Source organism: Pelodiscus sinensis, chromosome 7, assembly GCF_052426305.1.
Source record: "Pelodiscus sinensis isolate ZL-2025 chromosome 7, ASM5242630v1, whole genome shotgun sequence".
Lineage (NCBI taxonomy): Eukaryota > Metazoa > Chordata > Testudines > Trionychidae > Pelodiscus > Pelodiscus sinensis.
The window spans coordinates 63,341,405-63,351,337 of record NC_143058.1 but is presented as its reverse complement, the minus strand read 5'-3'; the positions used below and the strand labels follow the sequence as shown (position 1 = coordinate 63,351,337).

Sequence of the window (9,933 nt, the reverse complement as noted above, 5' to 3'; positions counted from 1 at the left end):
GCGTCTAATTACAGATCTCGCGTTGTCAGGCCAGAGACTTAGCCTGACTCTTGCTCTCTTGTTAACAAGACCAAGATGGCTGCACACAAATTCCCTTATTCCTTTTTCCTGCCTCCACACCACTATTATTCTGCAACAGCAGTTGAACACGCGCTGTGTCTTGACACTGGTTCCAATGCGTACCAATACAAAGGACGTAACCAACAACACGTGTTACATTCGAGTTCCAGTTAAAACAGGAATATGCTATTCTTGAGCTGTGTGCCACACATACTGTAGTAAGTACAGTTATTATTGCAGGTGTCTTTTGGGCAATCTAAGGTCCCCTAGTTCTGCCACTGTGACGGGGCACTCCCGCCCCACACTCAGAGCACGCAGGGGGACGCCGGGCGGACACACCGGGGGGTGGTGAGCCCGGTCAGGCTCGCCACGTCGGGCGGCATGGACGCACTGGAAGTCGGCGCGGGGAGCGTCGGGAGGCAGAGGGCGCCGACCGGCAGGGCCCCGGAGGGAGGGGCCGGCGAGGCGCGGGCTGATGAGGTCACGGGGGAAGGGTGGCTGGGGAGCGTCGCCGGGGAAGTGACGGAGAGGGGGAGTGGAGCCAACGGGGAATTTAAACCCGGGGTCGGCACGGTGCGAGGGGAGGAGGTGGACGGAGCAGGAGGAAGGAAGAAGGAGGGAGAGGTGAGACAGGAGATCACAGGAGGGACGGGCCAGGAGGCCTGGTGGAGTAGGAAGCGGCCCAGGGCGGGGTCGTGGATCCCATGAGCGGGTGCGTTTTGGGGCATTCCCCCATCCGCTAGGGAGGGACCATGGGTCCCTGCCTTTAGGGCCCTGGGCCGGGGTTCGGAGAGGGGGCGGGCCCGAACCCCCCTACTCCGCTGACCGACGGATCCGGCTCGGGTGGAAGCACGAGCGTGCGCAATAAAAGGGCCATTGGCCGTGGTGGTGGCTACTTATGGTTGACTCTCTGTGATAGACCAGTTTGTAGTTGACTCTCGGTGACGAACCTGTTCACAGCCACCTATAATTCTCCATGGAATTTCCTCTAATAGGAATATACCTAGAACTTTATACTGTTTCATGTTATGTCCCTTCTCACCATCCGGTTAATCTAAGCTATTTAAATGTCTTCTATTTCTCCTCGCCTGGCAGTATTTCCATCATCACTTCTGCTATTTTTTCTTTTTTGAGGTGATAAGAAGAGAACACTAAGCAGACAATCATCCATTTGTATCATTTCTATTTTTATTTGACAGCTTCCAGTTTTATGTTAAATAGTATAAAACAGTCCCGTTGCTCAATTTGCATATAAATAAACCATAACTTACAATAAAGAACTTAAATAAAACTTGGATTTGTTTAAATACGGTTTAACATTATGTCAACCAATAAAACAAAAATAGATTCCAGGAATCTGTGTAATACAGCAGTAGCATCCCTGCAGCAGACGTGGTGCATTTCCAGCATCTTTCTAAGGGTATGTCTACACTACCACCCTAGTTTGAACTAGGGTGGTAGTGTAGACATAGCCATAGATACTAATGAAATACTCATTAGTCCGTAAACCAAAGAAACAGTGTAAAAACCAGTCTTTTAAATACAAATATATAATGGCAACACTTAACATACTATTGGCAAATGTCTTTGTGTAGCAATACATGAATACAATCAATAATACTATCCTATCAGGCCAAATTTGCATCCTACTGTGATCAATGGCCAATCTCCTATTGAAATCAGTGGAGACGGCCTTACACATTAGCAGCAGGTAAGAAATTGGCCTACACCCAGTCAGCTAGTGGCAGCTGAAATCAGAGAGGCGTCTTCTTGAAGCTCAGTTGCATGTGAATCTTTTGCTCAGAGGCGATAGGTGTTTGCGGTAAGACGCCAAGGTGGAAAAGCATCACTCCTGGTTCAAATAGACGTAGGAAGGATTTAGGGTTCCCATTTGCTGGGCTCTCCAATGTCTGGGGAAAGGCACAAGGTGGGAGGGTGTAAAGACCCGGCGTTTAGTTGCAGGAACTGGCCATGCACTTTAAGCTGCTGAACAGGCGGAACAGATTGAAGATCACAGATTCCTCCAGGCACCCAGGAGTTTTCTGAGATGGGGGAGAAGAAGGGAACACATTTGTAACAGAAAATGGCTGGCCAGTTAGAGCTACCACAGGCTTGATGAAAGGGGAGGTGCAAATAGAGAACACAGAGCGTGCACAAAGCAAGTGAACAGAGGACTGTTTACATGAGGACGTCCAGGAAAGCTAATCTGAATTGACTGTGTGAATGTGAAGTGGGTTAGTTAAATGGCATTCAGTCCCTATGTGAACCCCTCATTCCAAAGGAAAATGCTCTTAATTTGGTTACTTCCCTTTGAAAGATCATTTGAACTCTGAATGATTGCCTCCATACATGGATTTAATGCAGTGTCACTAATCCGCTTCAAACACGCACCGTTAGCTAAATCAGACTAATTTTCCTGGCTGTCCCTGTGTAGACGAGACATGACAAGCCCTCTAACCTAAGTAATGACTCATTTACACTGTGCTGTAATTCTAAGTATATAACAATGGGTGCTGTAGACTGGTACATTATCCAGTGAGTTTGTATGAAGCAAAAGGGTTAGTGCTACATTTCAAGTGCATTATTTTGGCCTGGCTCTGATTCCTAAGGCGGCCTGGGCATGGGCAGATCTGTATGAATGAATTCTCTCTGGGCCTCTTTTCCCTTTGCCCAGCCCAGCACCTACCTCTCTTCAAAGGGAATAGCAAGTTGGTGTAAAGCTCTGCCAACAGCGCGAGGGAGGTGGGAATTCAGATTCCTTAGCGTTTTGCACAAATCTAAATGATTTTGCGAGGCACAAAGCCCCGGCGGATCAGACACCACATGTTGACGTGAAACCCTACTATTTGGGTCGATGGCAGGACCCAAACTAGCCCACGAGGCAAAGGTAGGTTTCCGGTGCACGGCCTGTTGTAGTCTGACAGGAAATGTAATGACCCTTCGTGATCTGAGAGACTGGACAGCGGTCTGATGCAGTCTCAGGACACCTAGACTCCAGATTCCCTGGACAATAGACCGGGCGCAATCCTGCCCTTGCCCTGTGGGAAGGGAACGGAGCGGATTTGTTCCCATGCACGTGTGATGAATGTTTGTCTTGTGTATTTGCAAATATACTCACTGTCTTCTTGGCCTGGTGGAATTTTTGGAGCCATCTGGTCAGCCTCTCGGAGCGCTGATGGGAATGGAGATGATCCCTGATCTGAAAAAAAAATCAGGCCATGGAGCAGACTGGCACATGATCAGAGGATTTCAGGAACAAGGGCCGAGTCTCCTTCCACTCGGTACAAACCCCCAGCAGATCTTGGTTGGTCGGAGGCTGTCTGCCTTTACACTTGAGGAAGCCACGCACCCCCGCCATGTTCTGTTAGGAATGCCCAGCAGTTATATGGTAGGGGGAAGCGTGCTTGGTGCAACCAAGAGGACTGGGAGGAACTCTGTCCCAAAGAAAGAGAATTTGCCCCAGAGCTGAGCAAGGGCGCAGGACACACTTTCACCCATGGGTCTGACTCCTCTGGGCTCCTCCCCATCCCAACTGGGATGTTCTGGGTACGTGAAAACAACAGTAGCTATGCTACAGGAAACTAATGTCTGCAGTGATACCAGATAGCAGGGCGCTGGGGAATCATTTTCCTAAATAATTAATCAAGTTAATTCGCTAATTCAGTCACGTCTATGAGCAAGGCATATAGCAACGACTTGATCCAGACACGACCCTTGTTATAACCTAAAACCCCAATTCCTGGCACAGGGATTACTAGATCTCTGATCCACTTAAGAAATTAAAATGGTTGGGAGTTCAGCAGGAAACTCCCAATCTCACGGTGGCAAGAGACCTTTGCAAGCCAATACTCACGCAATTCCCCAAGTCCTCTCTGATGTGCCTCAGGTTTTCTAATGGCCTCATAAGGTTCTCGGACAGCGTGGCATCCTCAACATTCTCCAGGATGTGGATAGTGAAGTTCAGCTCCTCCTCTACCAGGATTACTCTGTCGTTAACCTGGGGAGACACCATGGAGGTAAAACAGGCTGTCCAGGGGAGTGGCAGATACAGCACGTTGATAAGAATGTCTGTGTTAGCAGTGGCAGGCTTAAGGAGCCTTTCCCAAACCACTGCCAATGGGAAGAGACCTAAGATGCCAGGGAGGTGTGAATCCACTTTGTACACACAGCCTGTGAGTCTTGTACCTTCGGACTCGGCTGCTTACACCACGAATTTATTTTCTGTTTGTCTTCACGTTCATGTCCTTCCTTGGAATCCACCCCCTTGTGTGCTCCAGATCAGGCTCAAATCTTTTCGATGTTACAACAATCTGAAGATGTATTTCGGCAGCACAAGATTTCCCCCAACCCCTCCCTGGTGACTTGGGGAGCGGTTTCTGGATCTTCAAAGCGGCCATGCACAGACATGGATATGGTTTTAGAGAACTGAAATATTCTCTCGAGGTAAAACCAAAATACGGAAACAAAGGGTTTCCTGCCACACCACCTGAATCTGGCTATGTGAGGGGAGTTAACAAAGCTCAGTCTGGAAATAGAAGATAAAGACAGGCGCAGACGAGTCAGCTGTAATAACGCCTCTGGGCTGTCAAGCACTAGGGATAAGGTTAGTGTCTTGGCTTGTATTAACCGGGGTCAGTGTTTTCAGGGCCAAGCTAGAAATGTTGAGATGTAAATTGTTTCCTCATTCAATCATCTGATAACATCTGAAGCCAGACAGTATATTGTGTGGTCTCCTGCCATTCTTTTCCACACGTTTGCGTTCTGCCCTACATATTATGCAGCACTTTTTAAACTGATCCACAGTTGCAATGTTCGTCAGGCTTTCCAGCCCTAAGAATATGCTAATTATAGAGAAAAAGGTGCAGATCCCAATCTGAGCTGACTTTGTCACTTGGGAATAAATTCCTTGTCTGTAACGATGTCCCTGTGGAGCTACACAGCGACCAGCTGAAATCAGAATCCAGCTTAGAGAAGAGACAGTCCCAAGCCTTTGGAAAGAGGCAACTCTTATTTCATAGCTTCGTCTCTCTTGGTAGAGGTCATTCTTACCGACAGAACTTTGACTTCCCACTTGCGGTGGAAAACGGTGGTGTTGCAGGTTCGGTCTGGCATGCTTGTCTCCTGGAGGCACAAAATGAGAAGACAGGGAAATGTAGAAAGCCAGCAAGACAGGTGAGACGTTACCCAATTCTGCTCTCGGTCACCTCATACAACCCCATTAAGGCAAGCAAAGGTGCAACGTCATGGCAGCGTTTTACTCAACAGCTTGATCCCCTAAGAATGCTGCTGCACAAGAGTCCTGGCTCTTTCCAAGAAGGTGCCAAAGATGGGACAGGTGTCGATTACACACGCTGCTCATATTGCTTTGCTGCTGTCTGGCTCTGAACAGCAAGCGTGCAGAGTTTAACTGACAGCTGGCCTCCTTTTCATTCGACTGCGTTCCTGGTACGCAGCAGAGCTTTTCCGGGATACTCATTCCCAAACTATCCGAATACTTGCCAGAACTGAATATTTGGAGGTTTTTCCTTTGTTAGCTAAGACGTAATGAGGGATCCCCAATGAAGAAGATGCAGAGGCCAAGACTTCTCTCCATTTTATTCCACAACCCAAACATCCACCCACCCTTATTTCACCTGCCCATCATTCTCTAGAGAGAAGGCTGCTGCTGAGACTACAGCCGAGGATTCACCTCGCTATTTATTCCACTTATGTGTCTCCTTTGCACTTACAAAGTGATCTCGGAAATCCTTGAAAGCCTTCAGGTCTGTGGGTGGCAGGTTCCCGTACTTTGAGAGGTTGCACTTCTGAGCATCTTGGGGAAAGACCTCGGTAGCCATTGTCCATACCATCAGGACAAGGAGAAGTGGGCAACTTCTGTGCATCCTTTTTCCTAATCGAGTCAGAAAAGGAAACGACACGTCACCGCATTTCCAGGTTACATGGACTACACACGACATTTTGACAGTCTGACATAGGGGGCGAGTAGGGATGCAGGAAGATCAGAGCAACAATCGCTTTGAGGGTGAGGGGTTGACCACAGAGATCACAGCCGAGCAAACGCAACTCTTCTATTCGCAAATGTTTTCGGATCAGACCTCTTACATGACAACCCTCCACGCACTAGTAATAAAAGAAAGTGGTACGATACTTTCATAGAATCATAGAACCATAGAACTGGAAGTGACCTCAGAAGGTCATCAAGTCCAGCCCCCTGCTCCACGCAGGACCAATCCCAACTAAATCAACCCGGCCAGCGCTTTGTCAAGCCGAGACTTAAACACCTCTAGGGATGGAGACTCCACTACTTCCCTAGGTAACCCATTCCAGCGCTTCACTACCCTCCTAGTGAAATAGTTTTTCTTAATATCCAACCTGGACTTCTCCCACCACAACTTGAGACCATTGCTCCTTGTTCTGCCATCTGTCACCACTGAGAACAGCCTCTCTCCAGCCTCTTTGGAAGCTCCCTTCAGGAAGCTGAAGGCTGCTATCAAATCCCCCCTCACTCTTCGCTTCTGCAGACTAAACAGAGCCCAGTCCCTCAGCCTCTCCTCATAAGTCATATGCGCCAGCCCCCTAATCATTTTGGTGGCCCTCCGCTGGACCCTCTCCAGTGAATCCATATCCTTTTTGTAGCGGGGGGCCCAGAACTGGACACAATACTCCAGATGTGGCCTCACCAAAGCCGAATAAAGGGGAATGATGAAATCTCTGGATCTGCTGGCAATGCTCCTCTTAATGCAACCTCATATGCCATTAGCCTTCTTGGCTACAAGGGCACACTGTTGACTCATATCCAGGTTCTTATCCACTGTAACCCCCAGGTCCTTTTCTGCAGAACTACTACTTAACTGGTTGGTCCCCAGCTTGTAACTATGCTTGGGATTCTTCCGTCCCAAGTGCAGGACTCTGCACTTGTCCTTGTTGAACCTTATCAGATTTCTTGTGGCCCAATCCTCCAATTTGTCTAAGTCGCTCTGGACCCTATCTCTGCCCTTAAGCGTATCTACCTCTCCCCGCAGCGTATCTACCTCTCCCCTGTCATCCGCAAACTTGCTGAGGGTGCAATCCATCCCCGCATCCAGGTCATTAATAAAGATATTGAACAAAACCGGTCCTAGAACCGAACCTTGGGGCACTCCGCTAGAAACCGACCGCCATCCTGACATCGAGCCGTTGATCAATACACATTGGGCCCGGTCTTCTAGCCATCTTTCTATCCATCTTACCTTCCATTTATCCAATCCACATTCCCTTAACTTGCTGGCAAGAATATTGTGGGAGACAGTATCAAAAGCTTTGCTAAAGTCAAGGTATATAACTTTGAGGAAAGGCTAATGTTTGCTCCTTACTCTATGGAGCAGATCAGAGCAGATCAGTCTATTAAGCCCTATTCTAGGCAGACGCCCCAGACTTAGAAGCACTTACCTTGGAGCATGTTTGCTGGGAAATCGCTTTAGTTTCTTCTCCTCCGTCAGGGTTGCTTGGCCTCCCTCTGGTCTAAGGATACAGCCTCTCTTCTCCATTGCTCTTGCTTTTATACTGTTTAGGGCAAAAATGAAATGAAATCTTGTTTTGCTTTACTCAAAGGAGAAAACTCCACAGGTTGGTGCAGCTGCGTGGGAACTGGAAACCAAAAGCAAGGCAGGTTCACCCCGCGCACAGCCATCTGTGTGCCAGGGCTTCCCAGCCAGGTGAGGGAAACGCTGCATGACGTCATGACCAAGCGATGCAAGGACTCCCTGCCTAGATTGCTAATCTTAGCGTGGCCTAGAGTCCGGGTTTGTGGTAACGAGCCACTGAGCGGTGCTTCCAGTCCTGTACTTTTATGCACCCTCCCTCAGCGGAGGGGAGGAAGACAGAGGTCGCAGGGCGGGACGGGGCTATTTCCAGAAATAGGCCTTCCTTGCAGGCTTGACAGCCTCCAGGTTAACGAGCCACGTTCGTGATTTACCTGGGAAACGAAGGCCTTGGGGAAGGAGAACCAGGGGAGCACTTTTGGCAGTGGTCTAAGGGGGAAGCCACAGGCTGTGCAAAGTCTGAGACAGGCTGAATGGGAGCGCAGAAGGAGGAGCAGGCCTGGGCTGGAAGGAGATTAGACGTGTCCTCAGCCCTTTGATACAGCCAGGGAGGAAAAGCAGAGACTGGAGGGTGGAGGCGCAGAGGCAGCAGCCGTCCAAGGTACTCACGACACCTGGAACTGATCTACAGAAGGTGCCTGTGACTCTATTTCCCTCATAGACATAAACAAGGACCATGTGCGGAGAGGGTTCTGGAGCAGACAGACTACAACAGAGGCTCTGAAAGGAAGCCAGCAGGAAGACACTCAAACCAATGCTGAATTTCCCTTTAGACGGGATGGATTACTAGAGCAGGCCTGAGTCGCCCTCCAGGGCAGGGATACGCTTGTATTTTCAGCATGGGGGGCGATTGCAATTGCAGAGGCAGGAAGTAGCACCTGTTGGGAGGGTCAGGCCAGGAGGTTCCGGGGAATATCAGGAGTGACGCTGTTTTCACTCAAACCGGCTCGGCCGCCTGGTGAGCCTCTTGCGGGGGTCCAGGTGGCGCTGAGGGCCGGCTTGCTGCTGACAGTTCCAGCTGGGCATGTTGGCGCAGCCTCTCCCTGCTGCTTCATCGCGCCAGGCCTGGGGGACCGGCTGCACAGTGCACCCCTTCCTGGCTGGGCACAGGCCAGCTCACCAAGCTCCCCCCTTTCTTGGCCCCCCCGGACAGCCATTCTGGTGGGGCATCCTGGGACAGGCCTGCCGACAGAGGGGCAAAGCGGGCAGTTGCCCTGGGGCCTGGCGTAGCAGCGGGGGTGGCCGGGCAGCGCTGAGGGAGACGGACAGTGCCCCAAGGTCCGGGTGGTGCTGAGGGCTGGCTGCCCCTCCCCCACTCCTTCTTCCTGAGGCCCTGCCCCTTCTTGGGTGGGCGCTGCCCCCCACGCTTTGCTCAGGGCCCAGGGTGGCTTCTTGTGGCCCCGGACCCCTTCCTGCCTGGCCCTGTCGCGGGCCTTTGCCTCAGCCTCTTCCCAGCCCCTAGTGTCTCAGCACTGCTCCCGCTAAGCCTCGTCAGATGGAAAGTTTCCCATCAGAGCTTTGCAACGCCAGTGAGACGGTCGCGATGTCAGTTCCTAAGTTAATTTGAAAGTCAGTTGTGTTTCCAAGAATACTCAGTTTCACTTTCCAGGCATGCTCTGCTTCCCCACACGCTCTAGATCCCAGAAACAACGGAAAACCTCGTTTCACGAGAAATAACGCCTGTTTTCAGAAGTGCTTTTTTGAAAAAAGGCGCTACGGAATGCAAACTGCTTTTTCAAAAGAGAGCATCCAGACATAGCCCCAGAAACATGTTCTGCCTGCGTCTTCACAGCATTCATTTTAAAAAAGCTATCTGCAGATTTCCAGTTTCTTTGTGCAATGCAAAATATTGTTTCCAGCCGGTCGGTTGTGAAGGTTTGTCAAAGCTGATGTTCTTTGGAGCATTCAAGAGTGGTATCCGGATGAGATCCTGCAAACTTCCTTGCATTGGTCCTCCTGTCTGCAACTTTTCTTACTAGTTTCCATCCCTGTTTGTTCTTAGTGTAAGGGGGCTGTTGGCTCAGTGGGAGTTTTTGATTGGCCAGCTCCCAGTACCAAAAGGGGAAGAGTCCATGAGAAATCAGGGCCCTGAGATGGACAGACCCCAGAGACAATGGAAAGCAGCCAACACTCCGGCTCGGCCTGAATGACAGGTTGGACAGGCCAGTGAGGAACTGAAGAGGCGGGTCCTGTCCTCCGTGTGAGCTGGGATTCTCTGGGTCTCTCAGAGAGAAAGCAGGAAGAAGAGCAAGATGTGTGGAGAGATGGACCTGCAGTGCCAGAGCCCAGGGAG

General features: G+C 50.2%; 1 protein-coding gene across 1 annotated transcript; it reads right to left on the bottom strand.

Moving 5' to 3' along the window:
* Nucleotides 1–2,012: 2,012 nt before the first annotated feature.
* LOC142830267 (interferon lambda-3-like) lies at nucleotides 2,013–5,909 on the bottom strand. The gene is made up of 5 exons (XM_089779556.1): nucleotides 5,790–5,909; nucleotides 5,110–5,181; nucleotides 3,914–4,057; nucleotides 3,179–3,259; nucleotides 2,013–2,102 (listed from the first exon to the last, which is right to left on the bottom strand). Exons 1-5 carry the CDS (start codon nucleotides 5,907–5,909, stop codon nucleotides 2,013–2,015), a joined length of 507 nt encoding a protein of 168 aa, XP_089635682.1.
* Between the last annotated feature and the right edge of the window lie 4,024 nt (nucleotides 5,910–9,933).